The sequence below is a fragment of the Lissotriton vulgaris genome, chromosome 1_1 (genome assembly GCF_964263255.1).
Source record: "Lissotriton vulgaris chromosome 1_1, aLisVul1.2, whole genome shotgun sequence".
NCBI classification, from domain to species: Eukaryota; Metazoa; Chordata; class Amphibia; order Caudata; family Salamandridae; genus Lissotriton; species Lissotriton vulgaris.
In genome coordinates this window covers 1,994,385,516-1,994,407,376 of record NC_141685.1, presented here as the reverse complement: position 1 = coordinate 1,994,407,376, position 21,861 = coordinate 1,994,385,516, and the positions used below count along the sequence as shown (strand labels likewise).

Genomic DNA, 21,861 nt, shown 5'->3' with positions numbered 1-21,861 from the left:
AGGTATCCATTTTCAAAGAGCACACATGAGAATACTTGCATTTGGCAGATGGGGTAGTTGAAGGGGATAAACTAGTCAATTTAATCAGAGACATTTTCATAAAGCGTGTATGGGTTTTAGGGCATGGTGGAATGGAGAAAAAACAGGACCAGTGCAATAATGATTAGGCTAAAATTAATGTGCTACAATACGTCCGGCCTCAACTCTCTTAATGAGTGAAAATTGGTACGAGAGGCGATTAAGATGTATAACCCGCAAAGAAATAATTAAGTTAACTGAGACACACTTGGCCTGTAAAGATAGAGATCTATATAAACAATTGGGTTACAATTTTCTGATGACCACGTCACAGGCTGCCTCTATTCGATGGGTAGGTATATTAGGGGCTAAGAGTATGTGGTATAAAGAACTAAGGGCTGTATCCAATGCTAAGGGCAGATGGTCAATTGTCCAACTCCTAGTGGATGGTCAGAAGTTTGTAAGTTGGAGTGAAATGCAAATTTAGCCAGCATGTACTTCAGACTGGGAAAAAGTAATCTTCTAAAAGTTACTTTTCCTTAATATTTATTAAAAACGACAACTTCATAAATGAATTAAATTTTAATAAGTATTAAACATAGTTATTTATTACTTTTACTAACTAGTCTCATTTCTGAAACACTGTACTGGATGTTTAATATGTACTCTGGTTTTCTACATATGACAATTAGACCCCCCACCTGGGTAAAAAAGCTTTTGGATGCTAGTCACTGTAAGGACGTTACTAACATTACATTTCTACATGTTCTGTTTTTAAATACTATGCACCCTGTCTTGTGGGAGACAAGGCCTACATGGGGTGACTTATTTATATTTAAAAGGGATTATTTCACTTATCAAAAGAGTTGTTTGGGGTAAATGTAAGTGTTTACACTGCTACAGTCAAGAGACACTGGCAGGTCTGAAGTCATGATTGCACTACCACTGTAATGGATGGCACAATAGCTACCGTACTTCACTGGTATTATTTGACTTCCAGGGCCAGGGCACACTTTGTACCATATACTGGATACTTATATGTATTTTAAATATGGCAATCAAATGTGTACCAATTTCATCATGTTGAAAAGGAGAGCACAAGCACTTTACAACTTGTTAGCAGGTGTAAAGTACACAGATTTCAACAGCCAGCAAAACGGGCAAGGCAAAAATCCATGCGCACTGCATGCTAAAGCTGTTAATTACAGTAATATCAAATTTTCCACTCAATTTTAAAATACATCAAAATCACAGCTCCAAGCATATGTCTTCTTGTTCCGGGACAGAGTTGGTTATACCCTGTCCTCTGTCACGGTCATCCAAAAAGGATGCTCACCATATGTTATTGGTACAAAAGGGGGTGGTGATGGATGGAGCATCTGAATCAATCAAACACTCACACCCAGTCGAAAGATCTTGGTTTAATCCATCACCGTCCTTTAGTCCACTCTGCCAGCCCAGTTCAGACATGGCTATATGCAAATCAGTCTGACCCTGTGCCTCATGGGAACAGTCCAGCCCGAACTGCCAAGCCATGTCCTCCCTGGACCGGAAACAAGCTTCCGAGGACCGGTTTCTGGCATTCCAGCCGTCTTCAGCCCGGCTTGCTTGAATCCAGTGGCAAAGTGAGCAAGGGACTCACGTCTGAGCATACCCTGCCACACTTATTCAGGGTTTATGTTTACAAACGTACCCATTGGTAGTCCTAATAAAAGTAGAAAGTAAGTATATATATATATATAAATATATATATATATATATATATATATATATATATATGTATATATATATATATATATATATATATATATATATATATATATATATATATATATATATATATATATATATATATATATATGTGTATATATATATATATCTCAACCTGATTCGGGGACATGTGAAATGTGAATAAACCTAATATGTCATCGAGCCATAGGGATTTGTTGAAAATATCAATAATGTGGCTTCCCTGATGACTATAGAAAGTTGCAAATTGCAATGTCATGTCATGATCTTCACCCACAGATTCACAACACGTAATACCTGGAGAGGATCATTTGAAATACCGAAATCTGCATCCTGAAATGTTTTCTGGGGAGACAAGCTACAATGTACATACCCTGGAACTAGTTCCAGTGTCCACACAGGAATTCTGAGCTATTTGCCAACAAAAGTATTTATTTCTGCTGAACACTTGTGGGCAAATAACATAGAATAGTCAATTTTTACATGAGCAAATAATACATGTGTAATTAGCTCAAGGTAAAATACTGCCCAATTTGGAATCTGTGTAAAAGTGAGAATTTCTTTCAAAACAGAATTCTTTTTGTATTCATAACCAGAACCCTGGTGTTTGGAGCATATTTCCGCTGAGGTATAGCCCAAATGCACATGGCATAACCCCAAATCGATTAATTTAAAAGCATAACAGGCATACCCAGTGCACTAACATTATGGAATGAAATAGTGAACCTCTTGGCACGTCGAAAAATGAACTCCACCCTCATTATAATTGAGATATGAGAAACTAAAACATTATAGATGGCACACTTATTGATGATTAATAGTTACCTATGTAAATGTTTAGATCTTTAACGTTTGTCCTGATGACATGTACACATTTTGTGTTACCTTCTTTTTTTTTTACATGAATAAAAATGAAAGGAAAACTTTGTTTGCTCAATTTTTTCCTTAAAAATATTGAAACTGTTTATTTCTTTATTTCTCACATTATCTGCTTATAATTGTTTTTCTTTTCTATTTCAGGATAGCTGGTGATACTGCTCTGTGCAAAAATATTCACGAGTCAGTCAGTGCTCAAATCCGAAAGAACTTCGCAAAAAGCAAATGGAGGGTACGTTAATTGACATTTGTATCCCACTGTTATGTGTAGAATTATGAAATGCATAACAGTGTAGTAGGCAATACAATTATAAGACGCTCAGAAGAAATAAAGGTTTTCCAGTATGTCTGAATTCTTTTTTTTAAAATGGCGGTTTCATAGGTGTGCAGAGACCCAGGTGATTTATTACAAAGTCACACTCTTTTAGAAGTCTTTCCATTTAGTAACAAAACATGCAATATTAATCTCTACTGATCATTTTTCAAATTTTTGTAATGGACAGTAACAGTTACATGAACGCACATTTCAACATTATATACAACTAAAATAGTGTGGTTCGTCTATGGGGTTGCAAAACATATCAATAATCGTCAAAGGGATGCATGTTAGGTTTGTCTTTGATTCAAGGGTGCAGATTGACAGCCTTAGCGCTCCAGCTCTTGCCATCCCCACTTGACTAATTGGCCAGGCGAGCACTAAGTGCTTCCATATTTTGGAAAAATGCTTAAATCCTTTGTCAACAAACAGCTTGTGAGCCAGCTAGAAAATCATGAACTCCTGGACCCTTCGCAATCTGGTTTTAGGGCACTACACAGCACAGAAACCGCGCTGATCGAGGTTGCTGATAATATCAGACTGGCATTGGATAAACGCCAGTCAACCATCCTCGTCCTGCTCGATCTATCCGCGGCCTTTGACACCATATCCCACCACATCCTAATTCAACGGCTGTGGGAGATTGGTGTCAGAGAAAATGCCCTAAAACGGTTTTCCAGCTACCTATCCGATTGCAAAACAGCGGTCCAGATTGACAAAAACAGAGCAGGCGAAAGACCTGTTAAGATGGGAGTTCCATAAGGCTCGATCTTGAGCCCAACGCTTTTTAATGTCTATATGACCCCACTGGCCAAAGTGATCAGAGCCATTAATTTTGAGGTTCTGTCCTATGTTGGCGATACCCAGATCTTAGTCACACTGGGCCCTGAACCGAATGAAACCAAACAACGTTTCAAAAACTGCCTGACTCTTGTCGAGGAATGGAAGAATACCAATCACCTCAAGTTAAATGGCAGCAAATCAGAAATTATGCTTTTCGGGAAAGTCTCATGACTGGTGGCCAACTAATTAAGACAGCTGTCCAGTGCCTAAGAAATCAGTTCGAAATATGGAAAATCAAATCAACCGCATCATAGGTACCGGATTCAGACTAATGCGTTGCCTGAGGAAGATTTTCAAGTGGATTCCCGTTCAGACCTGGAAACCCCTAGTTCAGGGTCTAATCATAAACAGAATGGACTACCGGAACGCACTCTTAGCCTCCATAAATGAACATCATCTGAGCAGGCTCCAGTTTCTTCAGGACACTGCAGCTCGGCTAGTTCTTAACCTCCCTTGAACAACTTTGTCAGCCACATGCCTAAGAAGCCTCCATTGGCTTCCGGTGAAAAATCAAATCCTTTTTAAAACTCTATGCCTGGCTCATAGACACGTATGAAAGAGGCCCCAGATACTGGTCAAAAAATCTAAGATGGTATCAGCCTTAAAGAAAGCTCAGATCCAGCAATGAACTCCTCCTGACACCTCTAAGAATACAAACTTCCAGAAACTGTGGCAGCGCGTTTTCTTTTCTAGTTCCTGCTTCGTGGCATAAAATGCCCCTTCACCTCCGCATTACCCCAGAACACAGCTGTTTCCGTAAGAAGCTAAAGACCTGGCTTTTTGCTAACTAGCTGCCTTCCCCTCTGGTCAGAGCCATCTGCAAGCGCCATGAGACTCTCCGGATGTGATTTGTGCGCTATACAAATGTCCCTGACTTGACTTGAGATGCTATTGTGCCCCTTGTCTGGTAAGCAATTTACTGATGAAGTTCTGGAGTTTGTTTATGGAGCAAAGGATGCAACACATTCTTAAGACTGTTTCAGAGATTTGGAGAGTGGTTACCCGTATGTTACTCCTACATGAAGTATGAAAGAAATGTACTTACTTCCCAAGTGTGAGTTACCACTTCATCCCACTAACGGTATACTACTCACTGAGTATATAGGATTCTACCGTAGAACTCCCTACTCCACTGAATTAAATGGTACCAAGGTTCAGGCACATTGAACAACATTACCCAGAAACCTCATTTTACAAATGCAAGATGATATTGGTTAATCTGTGGATCAATAAATGTAATTCAATTTAGACCTAATCCGAGAAGGCTTTCTTGACCAAGATCCACAAATCAAATGTTTGACTCTAAGTCCACTTTTTACTGTAAAAGAAGTAAACAAGTAGAATAAGTGCAAAAATCATTAGAAAACTGAGTTTTAAGAGAAACTGTGAATTTCTTATCATTCCATAATATGTTTTTCAACAGACTGACTATTTGAAGAAAAAAAAATATTTGACCTGCTACAGACAGATATGTTAAGCAGACCATTAATACATCTGTAGTCTATCCGTGACCAAATCCATGTGATCACTGTGCTTAATTTGAGCCGTGGCTTCCGGTGCTTGGCACTTAATTGTCAACACCAGCACTTATGACAGTCTGCCACATGGTGGCACTGATTATCTAAATTGGACAAGAACAGAACAGTTGTTTATTAATTCAATATACATTAGAAATTACCAATACCTGCTTTGCAAGCCATTCTTGTAGCTTTGGGGCCCTGAAATAGTCTGAATTGTCACAGTTGTAGGGTGTGATGGTTAGTAGTTGTGTAGCATTAGCAGGGACAGTGGGTAGTGCAAGCTCCAATCCTGACAACAGCCCTGGGACTTATTATTCTTTACAAATTAAGTACTGAGTATGTAACCATCTATTACCCTCATCTTGAATCTCGTGGACCAAAGCAGATGTTAGGCTAGTGATCTAGACACGAAGGTCACAAAACTGGTAACTTTGTAGGCAATCTAGAACTCTGCCCCGTCTAACGTCCTGTACTCTAAATCATGCCCTTTTGAAAAATGCTCGTGGAATAGGAAACTGACAACGTCATCTGAAAAACTTGGCATTTTACAACTTATTTCTCCAAGCACTATTTTAAAGTTGGAGTCATTTCTATGCTTATTTATATTGCTCCTCTTTTTTCTGTGATTGCTACCTTGGTATGGTTTTTCATTATATGTGCATGATTAGAGAGGTATTTGCATTTATAAGCAGCTGCCTCCAGATCCATAGACCCAAAGCCCTCAATAAAAATTGTAGGCAGCTTTAAAGTTAAGAATGAAAATATGAGGAGCCAGTCAGATAACAATGCTGCACATGCGTGATTAATATGTTCCTGACATTTCAGCCCCAATTGTCACAATTCCTTGATTGAAGTGGTCATGAACAAAAGGCTGGGGGCAGAAATACCTTTATTTATGCCTCCTAGAAATATCAAAAGGGTTCCTAGTAGTGGTAAATGGATTGACAATTGTAGATCTATTCACCACAAGTGCAGATAAATCCTCAGCTAAAATTTCCACTCAAGGTGTGTGAAAGAAGCATTCGAAAGGGTGGCTTGGTAATGCCCACAATTCCCAAACACCAATCTGACCATTCACCAACCTAAAAAATCCTTTCCATGATTAAAGGGGAACAGATCACCCCAACATTTGGTGGAAGTGAGGCAATAGGCTTCACCCACAGGGGAAAATGTTTCCCAACTAAAAAAAGGGCAGATTAGTGTGCATTTTCAGAGCTCCCAGCTAGATTCATCATAGTCCCGTTTTGCGAGTCCTTAATAGCGATTATTAAGGAATCGCTATTAAGGACTTGCAAAACGGGATTCATGTAGGAATCGCTAAATAAATTGCGATTCCTACACATTCCTTATTTGTGATTAGCAAATTGCTAATCACAAATAAGGAATAACTCCCCATTCATTCCTTATAGGAATGAATGGGGAGTTATTCCTTATTTGAGATTAGCAATTTGCTAATCGCAAATAAGGATGCGATTTCAAGGGTGCCAGGGGTGTCCAAAGGACACCCTGTAGCACTCCTGAAATGTAATCTACATTGGTGTTGTGCACACACATGTCCAAAGGACATGTGTGTGTGTAACATGCAACTTAGAAAAATGCATTTAAATGCATTTTTCTAAGTTTTCGCTATTTACCACGAGGTTTGACCTCGAGGTAAATAGCGGCCCAAAATTGCGATTTCGCAATTTTAAAATGGTTCATGAATTGCATTTAAGGAATCTCAAATAGAGATTCCTTAAATGCAATTCCTCGCAAATGTGCGAATTCTTTATTAGTGAATTTTGCATTTGGGATGATGAATCCCAAATGCAAAAATTGCACTCGCAAAGGGCCAGATTCTCAGAATCTGGTCCTTTGCGAGCACAATTAAGCTTGAATCTGGCCGATAGTTTGCAATCACTAAATAGCTTTTTGATATGTACTAAACCTTTTTCGCAATTTTATTAGTACTAACCAAATCGCAAAATGGACATAAAATGCATACCGAATCAAAATTTGGAAGGGCAGGTTTAATGTGCCTCTTCCAAATTGTGATTCGTAATGCTATAAATGTCAATGTTTTGAGGCCATAATTTCAGTATCAAACAATTGATATGTTAAAATTACTTCATAAGCGATCGCAGACAGGGAGGTCCCATGGTGGTATTCGACAGACCCGACTTGCTCCTCCACCGCCCCCAGAAGGAATGTCAACCCCCACCCCACCCCACCCCGATCCACGAACACCACCTCTCCCTCCCTTCCAGCTACGCAAATGAGGTCTTCAGCAGGCAACAATCCTTGTTATAGTTGCCAATCTGAGTGAGTCAAGATTTGGGACATACCTCATGAATAGTAATGAGGCTGATCAGATGGCCACCCAATCTGAATGGGAACTTTTATGAATCAAACTAATAGTATCAGTTTAGAGCCAGGACACTTTCGGGTAGCTGTGCACTTAAGTTAATAACAGAAATAAATAGTACCTAGGTTGGTTCCCAAACTTTGTCTGCTTTCATAAAGTTGGTGCACAGTTTGCAACCACATTATGCAAATGGAATTTTCGTACATCTCGCCCGAATTTCGGTCTAGAGTTCACAAATACTTTATGAGGAAACGTTTTAAATCTGGCTCACAATACCTCAATTTGACCATACACCTTGCAAATATAACAAAGACTAAAACACAACCTTGTAGACAAAACAGTTTGTGACTCATCCTCAGCGAACATAGGAGTAGTAGTTCCTGTCACAGTATGTTTAGATATAGAACCTGGATTTGCGTGAGCAGTATTAATAATAATAAGAGATAATGTAGCCGGACCAGTACTCTTTCTAGTATTTGTAGCAACAATTGGTGCACCACTCCTGCATCTAGTTTCATTCCGAATGGTAGTATGGTTAGTATCTTTGGGGCGTTTGTATTATTACCAATAGATACAGTTGGAGTGGTAGCACTACAAGCAGCATTAATAGTATTGTTGATACAGGACTGATTGTATAGGTGGGACCATCTCTATTAAGCTGTATATTAGCTATGTAATGAAATGGCATGTCCATTTTTTCAATGTAGAAGAAGTGGGTCTCAAATGTACACATTATAAAAGGTCTCATAATGTGTACGTACTTTTTTTTTAGATAAAAGAGGTTGTAGATGACATTGACTAGTGAGTTTAGAAACAGGTGAATGTAGTGTCTATGACGTGGCATTGATCCATTTCCAACACCAGTCAGAGACTGTCTTTTAATAGAGAGTGCATGTTAAATCTAGCTATATGAGAACAGTCAGATTCCTAAAAGTGTACCATGCTGTTTTCCTTCCAGCAAGCGTTCAATGCTACTGCGGTAGTCAGGCATATGAGAAGATTGCATCTTGGCAGCAGTCAGGACAATTCAAACGCAAGTGTTTCCAGTGCCACTCCCGCCAATCCACTCCCAGATGGATCTGTTCGAAAGGAATGTGAGTATATGGTGCCAATACATATGGGATTTTACAAGTTTTATCACTATTCAGAAAATAACTGTCAGTACCTGTCAGTCTAGCCTAAAATGAGCGGGAGAACCGTCTCCACCCAAATAAATCACCAAATGCACATTGGCCATTAAATATGGCCTGTAAAAAGGAAGAAATTGAACCTGCATGAGATTTTCTGTAAATCCGATTTCAGATTTTGCAATCTAACTTGATCTAAATTGAAAAGTTATGTTCCACAAATAAATCACTCATGAAATAAGGAAACGTAACAATAAGAGCACCATGCACATGCAGTATGTTTTTGGGGGTCTTTAGTGTGTTGCACATCTGCTTTCCTGGTATAGAGTTCTCTTGAAGCTTCTTGGGTCTATCCTTTTTAATTTTGATGATATTTCATATGTTAGAAATACTAACTAAAAGGGACTTTGAGCCCTCCTTCTTCATCCACGAGTCTGCTTAACTTCCTTTCACATTTAGCTTCCTCCCAGCACAGCATGCAACATAAACATTGGGTCAGCTCACTGGGTCAGCTCACTTTATCTGTTTCCCTTCTTTGCCCAATCACAATGTTGTCAACCATAGAGAAAGTAGATCTTTTCAGAGAAACTTTTTCTTTGACCTAGCTTAAAGTTTGTGAGGGGACAGCAGCTCCCCAGATATTGGTACTGAACCCTCCCCGCTGTTTGCAGTGCATCACATTCTGGAGTGGCCATGTTTTAAACCAGTCTTTAAATCTATTTTAAAATGACAGCCCTTGCGTGTGCATAGGCACACATCTGTGGCAACACATCTTTGAATGTTTTTGCTAAACTATTTTTCAAAATCATTCAAAGATGACAGCCTGTGCGTGTGCATACTCTGGTGGCTATTTATTCAGCATTTTTTGTAATAAAACTTTACAAAAATGTAAAATAAATAGCCAGAAGCAAGAGGATGTGAGCCAATACCTGCCCTATTAGCTATATCAATGCTTGTTATAAGTGTGTTTTGGGAAGAATGTTGTTACTTTAATTGATCTCTAATCAGCACAGTATAGAACAGTTTGCAAGGTAACTATCGCCGTTAAGGTGGAAGAGTGTCGTCCCACTGCTCTCATCGGTCAAAAAAGGAAAAACAGAATGATAACAAAACAGGTTATTATCATTTTATTTTTCCTTGCTGAGCCAAGTCTAGGGCAGGGCGCGGCCCAGACGTCTTAGGACAGCCAAACCGACATGCGCATGTAGATCTCTCCACCCGAGCCGCGTTGCACAGACTGGTGAAGACAGACACAGGCTCCAAGGCCCTGACTGAGGCCGCTCAGGCCAATAATGATGTTGCTCTCTTGTTGGATATTTCCGGCATGACAGTAGTGTATGGATTGGTGTAGGGAGTCTGGGAGCCTGCTAGGAGTCGACAGGAGCAGAAGAGGACCATGGAAGCAGTCAGCAGGTAAGTGCTTTTTTATTTTCTTAGTTATTTTTCTCCCCCATGCTGCTCCCTGCGCTGCCTCACCGCACATTTTTTTCACAGCAGCCACTACTGACTAATTCAGTAGCAGAATCAGTATACTATCCCAAATAGCCAAGTAATCAAGTGGTAAAGTGTCCTTTTAGCACTGCAGAGGCATAAAAGATCAATTTCTGTGAGGTACAGGCTAGAGGTTCCAAAATACCAAATGTATAAAATTCATTCTATAATATGTTAACAAAAATGTAGTATTTGAGTTACCATGCCAAAGAATTAGAAAGTAAGAATTCAGATCCAGTGGTTACTTCAATCAATCAATCACGGAATTTTAAGCACGCTACTCACCGGTGAGGGTTTCAAGGTGCTAGGGGAGCAGCTCCGGACAGTTGAAGAGCCAGGTCTTGAGGGTCTTCCTGAAGACGTGCAGGGTGGGGGCGCATCTGATGTCGTTCAGCAGCTCGTTCCAGGTGTAGGAGAAGGTTCTGTCATCCAAAATAGTCCCCTTTGGAACGGTAATCAACAGTCAAACACACTTTCATACAGCGCCTTACTAGTTAGAACAATATTCTAAATAAGAGCAATACTGAGAGATGATGCAAAAATTAGTCAGAAATCATAAAAAGTACACAGTTTAATGGTTTCTTTAAAAAAAAGGTTTTTACATTAAAAAAGGATAAACCATATATCCTAATACAGTATATGCAGAAAATGATAACACGGTGGGAACAAAAAAACACAATGGTTAAAAGATCCCTGTTTTATCTTTTAACCATTATGTTTTTTTGTTGTCTTCGGTGGTGTCTGGGTTCCAGAGGAGGGGGTGGCTTCGGAGTCAGGTGTCTGGTTGTTGAAGTTGTCATAGAGGCCCTTGATGTTCAAATGGAAGTAGGATCCAAGCTTGCTGCAGAGGTCCTGCGAGGGTGTGGTGTCTGTGTATTTGCTGGGGGTTTTGGTGAATTCCTGCATGACCCTGAAGAGTTCCTTGGAGTTGGCAAGGATATTGTTCTGGTTGAAGGTCCTTTTGGAGGATCTGATGCGCTGGTGGTATTCCAGCATGGCAATCTTGAAGGTGGTGAGATCTTCTGAGGTTTTGTTGTTTCTCCAGTTCTTCTCAAGACATCTACAGGTCTGTATTCCTGAAGGTTAGCAGTGAACCAGGCGGCCTTCCTGGGGCACTGTTTGTCGGGGTTCCTTAGGAGCACAAGCTCATCTGCGCAGTTGGTGATCCATCTGTGGAGCTTTTTGACTATGAAGTTTGCGTTGGTTGAGGTGGTGGGGGCATTGCAGTTAAGGGTGGAGTTGAGTTTCTCCTCAGTGACTTTGCTTCAGTTTCTTCATAGATGGTGTGCAGGTTTGGGCAGTGTAGGTGTGTTGACGAGGAAGTGTACGCAGTAATGGTCTGTCCATTTTGGTTTTGTGGTGTGGCTGAGGCGGATGTTGTTCCCACCTGCGAAAACAGGGTCGAGGGTGTGTCCTGCTTTGTAGGCAGGAGCGGTGACGAGTTGTATCAGTCCGATGTTGGCGAGGTTGTCTAGGAGGGTGGTGGAGTTGGGGTCGCTGGGGTTGTCGAGGTGGAAATTCAGGTCTCCGATGAGCATGTAGTCCATGGAGGCCATGGTGCGGGGTGCGATGAGTTTGGCGATGGTCTTGGCGAATGAGACACGAGGTCTTGGGGACCTGTATGCGAGGGTGCCACACAGCGTCGTTCTGGGGCTGGTCTGCATCTGGAAGTGAAGGTGTTCTTTAGAGGAGGGTCGCTTGTGGTGGAGGTGGAGAGTCGAGAGCGGTCTTGTGTGCGATGGAGAGTCCCCCTGCTGGGCGGTTGGGCCGGTCCTTCCTCTGGATTTTGTATCCATCTGGGATGGTGGTGGCGATCTCGGGGCGGATGAGGCATTGGTCCAAGTTTCTGTGAAGAAGGCAATGTCTGGCGTGAGGGTGTCGAGGAGGTCCCAGATCTCTATGGTGTGTTTGTGCAGGGAGCGCACGTTGAGGAGGATGCACTTCAGGGATTCGTTAAAGTTGATGTCCGATGATGGGGTTGTGACCATGTGGGTGCGGAGGGTGGTAAAGGTCTGGCAGCAGCAACTGCAGGAGAACTGCCCATGGGTGGTGTTTGGCGTGGACAGCTGGCAGTTGTTCTTTCTTCCGGGGTTCAGTGCGAGGAGGGCAGCTGAGTTGTAGCGGTGGATGGTCTGAGAGCCAGCGTCCCTGGCGCTGGTCACGGTCAGTTCGCACACAGGTGCAGACCAGCTTGCCTTTGGCGCCCCAGTGGCACGGCTGCATGGCTTCACAGCAGCTGCTATTAAATAGGGGAGTGGGTAGGGAAGTGCAGCTGGGAGGTGGGAGAGGGAAGTGGCAGGGGGCAAGGGGGCGGGGCAGCAGCAGTGGGAAAGGGCGGCAAAGTGGGACGGAGGAAAAGGCAATAGGCACAAAGAAGCACAATACAAAAGAATAACAGCGCTAGAAGTAAAAAAGGCACAATATATAAGTCACAATACAAGAGGCACATTACAGAAATTCACAATGCAAGAGGCACGATACTGAGAACAGACCAGCAGAGAGCAGACTCGAACCCTGCCTAACCAGGGCCGCGGCACAACAGCGGCACAACAGTGGAGCTGCGGGGGAGAGAGCAGGAGGTCAGAGGTCTTGCTCTGCTACCCTCGCTGCGGCCGCCATTAGATAGGGGAGGGAGGTGTAGCTGGGAGATGGGAGCGGGAAGCGACAGGGGGGAGGGGCCATGGGGCAGCAGCGGCGGGAAAAGGGCAGTGAAGTGGGCACGGAGGAAAAAGGCAACAGGCACAAAGAAGCACAATACAAAAGAATGACAGCACTAGAAGTAAAAAAGGCACACTATATAAGTCACACTGCGTGAGTTACTCACACACATACTCACACATGCAAATAAACTATCAAACATCCATTTACTTGCATATAAAGCTATACACCCACCACTACACTTACTTCTACAGAATCGTACACACACTTACTCTCTTAAACAATCACTTATAGAAACACATACTTATTTATACAGGAATTCTTACAATCTCTCGCTCTCACATATACCCACTTATATACATCAATACTCACATATACTAGTTTAAAACATATGTAGTTACTCATAAAGATACTATTGAGACAGTGATTCACTCACTAACACACCCATACACACACTCATCCACCCATACATTCCTGCACACATGCTGTCTTCAAAACACATACAAACAGTGAGTCACCCATTCATGCATCTATGCGGTAAGAAATACCCCCCACCAAACCCTACAGACACTCATACTGATACTCTAAAAACCAACTAATACCCCATATCGACACTCATGTAGCTAGTCATCAACCCATGCAGCCCCTTATACAAAAAGTGAGACACTGATACAGATATTTACATATTTAAACATTACTCGCTAATACATGTATTCACTAAGATACACTTAATAAGTCAGTTATACAATCCTTTTTTTTTTAAAACATCCATTTAGACACTTATTTACACATTTATTCTTCCATCGACCTTTAGATATACATATATAAAACATATTTATTTTTCAGAAAGATACACATTCACTGGAGGATGTCATCAGTGATGTCATGAGTGATGCCACTGACCATTTCATGAGTGATGTAATATGTGACGTCATCAGCAGTGCATTGCAGGCGCGCAAGTTATATTTAGCTGAACTAACTATAACGGGGGAATTTCAATGGTTTTGTATGAGTGAAATGTCCAACTAACTATAACATGTGTGAAACCTATGGTTTTTTAGTGAATTTCTAAGGTTTTTTAAATGCTAATTCCTAAGTATAACGTGTGTGAAACCTTTTTTTTTTTCAGTGAATATATATATATATATATATATATGGCGCCCACAAAGGACCCTTTCACTCAGTGGTCACGGACACATGGGACTGTGTTTTGTCGAGGAATCGAATATTCCGTGACCCGCCACTGTAACCCCGGAGGAGAGATGAAGCAGCTGATAACAACGGGCACAGATTTTGCGGAGAGATGCCGTTTTTTATCTGCGCCTCCATATTTGCTGCCTTCGAGGTCTTTAGTTATATATTTTTTAAATACAACGGTGTTATTCCCCACTACTTGCATTGGAGTGCCAGCACTCTGCATTTTGGGACTGATAGTCCTTGTGATTAGTGCGAGCAAAGACAATCCAGCGCAGGTGAGCCACTACCACTGGGAAGGAGAAGCCTACATTAAGATCGTTGAGTGGGTTTTCACACTTTCTACGAACTGTGGCATTTGAGGAAGGCAATCTGCCGAAACCGGTCATTCCTGTGTTCCGAAATAAATTACTGCTAAAGCCCCGCTGTGTCCCTTGCTTTGACTTGAAAAAGAGGAGAAGTTGTCTTGGGATGTTAGCACGTTTCCTATGGCGCGCACAAGGGACCCTTTCGCTTAGTGGTCACGGACACATGGGACTCTGTGTTTTGTTGAGGAATCGAATATTCCGTGACCCGCCACTGTAACCTCGGAGGTGAGATGAAGCAGCTGATGACAACGGGCACAGATTTTGCAGAGAGATGCCGTTTTTTATCTGCGCCTCCAGGTTTGCTGCCTTCGAGGTCTGTGGCAGAAATTATGGGACTTTAGTTATATAGTTTATAAATACAACGGTGTGATTCCCCACTACTTGCATTGGAGCACCAGCACGCTGCATTTTGGGACTGGTAGTCCCTGTGATTAGTGCGAGCAAAGACAATCCAGCGCAGGTGAGCCCACTACCACTGGGAAGGAGGAGCCTACATTAAGATTGTTGAGTGGGTTTTCACACTTTCTACGAACTGTGGCATTTGAGGAAGGCAATCTGTCGAAACCGGTCATGCCTGTGTCCTGAAATAAATTACTGCTAAAGCCCCGCTCTGTCCCTTGCTTTGACTCGAAAAGGAGGAGAAGTTGTTTTGGGATGTAAGCGCGTTTCCTATGGCGCGCATAAGGGACTCTTTCGCTCAGTGGTCACGCCACATGGGACTCTGTGTTTTGTCGAGGAATCGAATATTCCGTGACCCGCCACTATAACCTCGGAGAAAAGATGAAGCAGCTGATAGCAACGGGCACAGATTTTGCAGAGAGATGCCGTTTTTTATCTGCGCCTCCAGATTTGCTGCCTTTGAGGTCTGTGGCAGAAAGTATGGGACTTTAGTTATATATTTTATAAATACAACGGTGTGATTCCCCACTACTTGCATTGGAGCGCCAGCACGCTGCACCTTGGGACTGGTAGTCCCTGTAATTAGTGCGAGCAAAGACAATCCAGCGCAGGTGAGCCCACTACCACAGGGAAGGAGGAGCCAACATTAAGATTGTTGAGAGGGTTTTCACACTTTCTACGAACTGTGGCATTTGAGGAAGGCAATCTGCGGAAACTGGTCATGCCTGTGTTCCAAAATAAATTACTGCTAAAGCCCCGCTGTGTCCCTTGCTTTGACTTGAAAAGGAGGAGAAGTTGGTTTGGGATATATATATATATATTCACTGAAAAAACCATTGGTTATAGACCATATATAGTTAGGGATTAGCATTTACAAAACCTTAATTTACTCGCACAAAACCATAGAAATTCGCATATATAGTTAGTTGCAATAACTATATATCGCGCACCCGCAATCCACTGCTGATGATGTCACATATTACATCATTCATGACATGGTCAGTGACATCACTGATGACATCACTGATGACATCTCAAATGACATCACTGATGACATCTCAAATGACATCACTGATGACATCACTGATGACAACATCCAGTGACTGTATGTTTCTGTAAAGTTAAAATATGTCTTACATATTGAAGAATGAGTGGATGTATAAGTGTTTGGATGAAGGATTTAGTAGGTGCATGACTGACTGTATGAGAGAATGATTAAATGTGTCTCACTGAGTGCATGGGTTAGTGACTAAACTGTCTTAATTTGTGCATCATTATTTCTGTAGTTCTGTAAACTGCTGCATGTGTTGATCAGTAGCTATATGAGTAACTATATGGGTTATTGATTGGTTGCCCAAATATTTGTATGGGAGAGTGAGTGTGTGTGTGGGGGTGGCTGGGAGGTATGTGACTCTGTGCATAGATGTGTGAGCAGTTGATTCACTAGATGTATGGGTTCAAAAGTGCATGTGGAAACAGCTGTATGGGTGGTTGACTGTCTGCATGAGTGTATTGGTGAGTGATTGGATTTCTCAGTGCTACATGTCAAAGTAAGTACATATGTAAAACACAGTACATGTAAGAGTTGACATATATAAATAACTGTGCATAAGAGCCAGTGAATGTGTGAGTGGCTGTATGGATCATTGTGAACTTGTATCAGTGATTGTATAAGAGAGTAAATATGTGTTAGTATATGTGTATAACTGTATAGTTGAGGAAATGGAGGTGTGATTGATTCTTTGCATGACTGACTAGGTGTGTGAGTAACTCCATGGATGAGTGACAGTCTGTGAGTGTCTGTTTACACTGATTGTATCTAAGGTTATATTAGAGTCTGAAGAGGTTCATTATCACATGAATGATATCATCAGTGATGTGATCAGTAATGTCAAATGAGATGTTATCAGTGATTTCATCAGTGATGTCATTTGAGATGTCATCAGTGATGTCATCAGTGATGTCATTTGAGATGTAATCAGTGATGTCATTTGAGATGTCATCTGTGATGTCATCAGTGATGTCACTGACCATGTCATGAATGATGTAATATGTGACATCATCAGCAGTGGATTGAGGGTGCGCGATATATAGTTATTGCAACTAACTATATATGCGAATTTCTATGGTTTTGTGCGAGTAAATTAAGGTTTTGTAAATGCTAATCCCTAACTATATATGGTCTATAACCAATGTTTTTTTCAGTGAATTTTCATGGTTTTGTAAATGCAAATTCCTAACTATATATGGTCTATAACCTATGGTTTTTTCAGTGAATTTCATTGGTTTTTTAAAAGCTAATATCTATAGCTGTAAAATATATTCTTTATTACGTGACATATCACGTAGCCACGTGAGACGCCTCATGACGCGTCGCATAAACGTGACGTATCATCTCTGCAGCGCAAACAAAACCCGTAACGTAAGCGCGCCAGAGCACGCTTACAGATATATATATATATTTTTAACCTTAATTAGACAAAATCCACACGTGCACATATCTTGAGGCCTTGCAAAGGCACATCAAACAAACAGTCCCTACAATTTTGCCAAGTTTGGTGGAAATCTATTCCTTTAAATTTTATTTTACTGTTTCTCTTGGTTTTCCCCTTGTTACGCTTACCGGAACGCTACCCGGTACGCAAACCGGACGCTCCAAAAACACAAGATGTCGGACTCCCGTTACGCTGCCGGTTAGCTGCCCGGTTGGCGTACCGGGAAGCGCCTCTACCGCGAAAAATCGCAATTTTCTTTTTTTTTCTTTTGACCCGCGGGGCACTTTAATATCCCCTCATCAATCCTAGGGGGTCAGGAGGGGTCTACCTTGCCCCCTTTCCTTCATTTCCCCCTTCGTTTTTTACCACCTCTTGTCTCTCGATCCTACCGCGAGACAAGATGGCGGCCGCTCCGGACTGTTTAGAATGTTGACAGACACCGGAGAGCCAATCAGCTTCGCTTCGCAAAGCTCCGTTACGCGAAAAGTACGCGAACTGGTGCGCTATCCGGTACGCTGTCACAGATATATCTGTTTGTTTAAACGTTAATTTCTCAAAATCCACTGGAGCACATATATTGAGACCCAGCAAAGGCACATCGGGATAACAGTCCCTACATTTTTGCCAAGTTTTGTGCAAATCCATTCAGCCGTTCGAGCTAAAAGTGAGGCCAAACGCCCTATGGAAAAATGAATGGGAAAAACGCGTTTTGGGACCCCCCTTTTTTCTCGGCCCCCCTTGACGGAACCCCCCCAAATTTTCAGGGGCTGCTCAGAAACATAATGTGCCATTTTCCTGAAAATTTCAGCCGATTCCGTCCACAAACGCCAAAGTTATTAGACATAGAATTTTCAAAAGTTCCATAGAGAAAAAATCCTAACTATATATACCTACTGGCTATCGCCAGTAGGTAATATATATATATATATATATATTCACAGAAAAAACTATAGGTTATAGTGGATATATAGTTAGGAATTTGCATTTACAAAACCTTGAAAATTCAATGAAAAAACCATTGGTTTTAGGCCATATATAGTTAGGGATTTGCATTTACAAAACCTTATTTTACTCGCATAAAACCATTAAAATTCCATATATAGTTATAAGCGCTAACTATATATCGCGCACCCGCAATCCACTGCTGATGATGTCACATATTACATCATTCATGACATGGTTAGTGACATCACTGATGACATCACTGATGGCATCTCAAATGACATCACTGATGACATCACTGATGACAACATCCAGTGACTGTATGTTTCTGTAAAGTTAAAATATGTCTTACATATTGAAGAATGAGTGGATGTATAAGTGTCTGGATGAAGGATTTAGTAGGTGCATGACTGACTGTATGAGTGAGTGATTAAATGTGTCTCACTGAGTGCATGGGTTAGTGACTAAACTGTCTTAATTTGTGCATCATTATGTCTGTTGTTCTGTAAACTGTTGCATGTGTTGATAAGTAGCTATATGAGTAACTATATGGGTTATTGATTGGTTGCCCAAGTATTTGTATGGGATACTGAGTGTGTGTGTGGGTGGCTGGGAGGTGTATGACTCTGTGCATAGATGTGTGAGCAGTTGATTCACTAGATGTATGGTTTTAAAAGTGCATGTGGAAACAGCTGTATGGGCGGTTGACTGTGTGCATGAGTGTATTGGTGAGTGAATGGATATCTCAGTGCTACATGTCAAAGTAAGTACATATGTAAAACACAGTACATGTGAGAGTTGACATATATAAATAACTGTGCATAAGAGCCAGTGAATGTGTGAGTGGCTGTATGGATCATTGTGAACTTGTATCAGGGATTGTATAATAGAGTAAATATGTGTTAGTATATGTTTGAATAAGTAAAGTTTGTATAACTGTATAGTTGAGGAAATGGAGGTGTGATTGATTCTTTGCATGACTGACTAGGTGTGTGAGTAACTCCATGGATGAGAGACAGTCTGTGAGTGTCTGTTTACACTGATTGTATCTAAGGTTATATTAGAGTCTGAAGAGGTTCATCGTATTATCACATGAATGATATCATCAGTGATGTTATCAGTCATGTCAAATGAGATGTTTTCAGTGATGTCATCAGTGATGTCATTTGAGATGTCATCAGTGATGTCATCAGTGATGTCACTAACCATGTCATGAATGATGTAATATGTGACATCATCAGCAGTGGATTGCGGGTGCGCGATATATAGTTAGCGCTTATAACTATATATGGAATTTCAATGGTTTTATGCGAGTAAAATAAGGTTTTGTAAATGCAAATCCCTAACTATATATGGCCTAAAACCAATGGTTTTTTCATTGAATTTTCAAGGTTTTGTAAATGCAAATTCCTAACTATATATCCACTATAACCTATGGTTTTTTCTGTGAATTTCATTGGTTTTTTAATAGCAAATATGAAAAGCTTTAAAATGTCAAGTACGTGATAGATAAAAACATTTTCGTATTTATGCACGCTGATGTGCTTTGAACGCTGCCCCCCCCTCCCCTCTTTTCTCTTAGTAGTACTCTCTCTTTGCAGATAGTGAACGGTAGTTAACGCAGGCCTTTGCCCCCGTTGTAATCCGTCGTGCCTGCTTGTCTCTCCATTTGATTGATTGTTATCCAAGCATTTACTGTTTTAGAATTGGTTCTCTTTGGATCATTCTCTATTTACAAACAAGCACAAAGTCGCAATACTCTGTTTAGTCTTTGCAGATCGGGAAAAATTGTGTAAAAAAATAAAAGTAATCGAGCAAAATCAGTAGGCCACTAATTGGATCTTTTTTTGACCTCGCTAAAATAGAAATATTATAAACAACCCTTCATGAGAAATACGAAAATAGTGAGATGAACTGAGCTCCACACCATGAGGGCTGCAAGACAGCTCGGCTCCATCACCCATCCCGCACAAAATAACGACAAACCCTATGCAAATATTAAAAATATAGACAACACACCAGCAAAGAAACAGGGTAAAACATTTTATTAAAAAACTATTTACATACGTTGGTTTATAAGATGATGTCAGTAGTGGACCGATTTGTGAATAGGTCGAAAACAGCACAAGGCTCCAAGATCCGGATGGCAAGCTCCTGGATGTTGGGTGCCATAGTTCAGAGTTCTGAGTTTGAGCCTTTTTCAATGCCTGTGCTTTGTTGTTTCCCCTCCATCAAAAACAAAAAAAATATATAAAACTGTGCAAAAATACAAAAAAAACAAAAAATGTTTACAAAAGCAGTGCTTGTAAGACTGTCTGAAGCTTATTTCCACCTACTGCAGCTTCACTATTCTCAAAGTAAGTGAGGGTCGTTTGTGGACCTGACTGCATTTGAAAACAATGTTATATGGTACCTCCCTAAACCGCTTGACGGAGGCCCCGAGGGACGGTGTGATGGCACGGACTCGGAGAAGACGCTTGGCTCCGACACCCTCCCCAAGTCTTATAGCACTGGTATAGCCTGAGATCGCCCCCGACATAGGCGGCCGGCTCCCGGGGTCCGGCGGAACTTTTTGCCTTTTGATGACTCTTCAATTCTGGACCTTGTCCCACAATCCGTTTGACCTGAAGACAAGCTGTAGTGGGGCGCCCCTTTACCGTTTCAGTTGCCATTCCGCCCGCTTTTGCTACACTGTGCCTCTTCCGCCATTCAGCTGTTTACCGCCCGCTCTTGCGACTACAGCGTCTCGCTCATCATGTAGTTGAGTTGCTCCCGCTCTTGCGGTGCAGCGATAGGCGGCTGCCACAGGACTCTCAAAATGGCGGCCGGCTCTTCGGTTTTGGGCCTGGTCCACTAAAATGGCCCTGGGACACCTTTGAACTCGGACGCTTGTCTGCTAGGGCTTGGGTCCCATTCTCGAAAGCGTCCCCTCAGCCGTGAAGATTCTACAAAACTCTTGGGGGCCTCCGACTCCCGCAGGCTTCTGGTGGGGAGCATCTGTCATGTCTGCTCGTGGAATGGCCACGACGGAGCTACGAGATGGAAGTGCTCTCATGCTGACGCCAGCTTTAGTCTGAAACATCCAGAAACACGGTAGACTACCAATTCGATCAGTTCCGGTAGCGCCCCAACATGACCCGGAAGAGAAGAACTTGCCCTCCCCTCTTTGACTGATTGTTCTTGTTGCCTGTCCCCTCTGTTGTCATTTAACAGAACTTTTTGGACTACTGAAAGGGGTTGTGTTCCGAACGCTGGTTGGTGGAGACATTTTGACTATATTCTTGACCTACGTTGTCGCGTAATGCGTTATATGACACGTCGCGTTAGCGCACCCGGAAGTGATCCGAGGCGCGGCGCGCAGCGCGTAACGTAAGCATAACAGGTCATGTGACTTGTTAATAAAACTTTTCATTGGTTCATTTTACTTTTGTTATTTTAATGATGGAAAGCTTGGTCATATGACCTAAAAATTACGCTTTTTATTGTTTTCGAACATTTTTTTTTTTAAAACATATGTTATA

At 41.6% G+C, this 21,861-nt stretch overlaps 1 protein-coding gene across 1 annotated transcript in view; it reads left to right on the top strand.

Moving 5' to 3' along the window:
• Positions 1 to 21,861, top strand: part of CAMK1D (calcium/calmodulin dependent protein kinase ID) — a 1,555,766-nt gene that overhangs the window by 1,473,595 nt on the left and 60,310 nt on the right. Inside the window, exons 9-10 of the mRNA XM_086919868.1 lie at positions 2,788 to 2,875; positions 8,625 to 8,760. Coding sequence (XP_086775994.1) covers positions 2,788 to 2,875; positions 8,625 to 8,760 — 224 coding nt within the window. The remainder of the gene's footprint in view (positions 1 to 2,787; positions 2,876 to 8,624; positions 8,761 to 21,861) is intronic.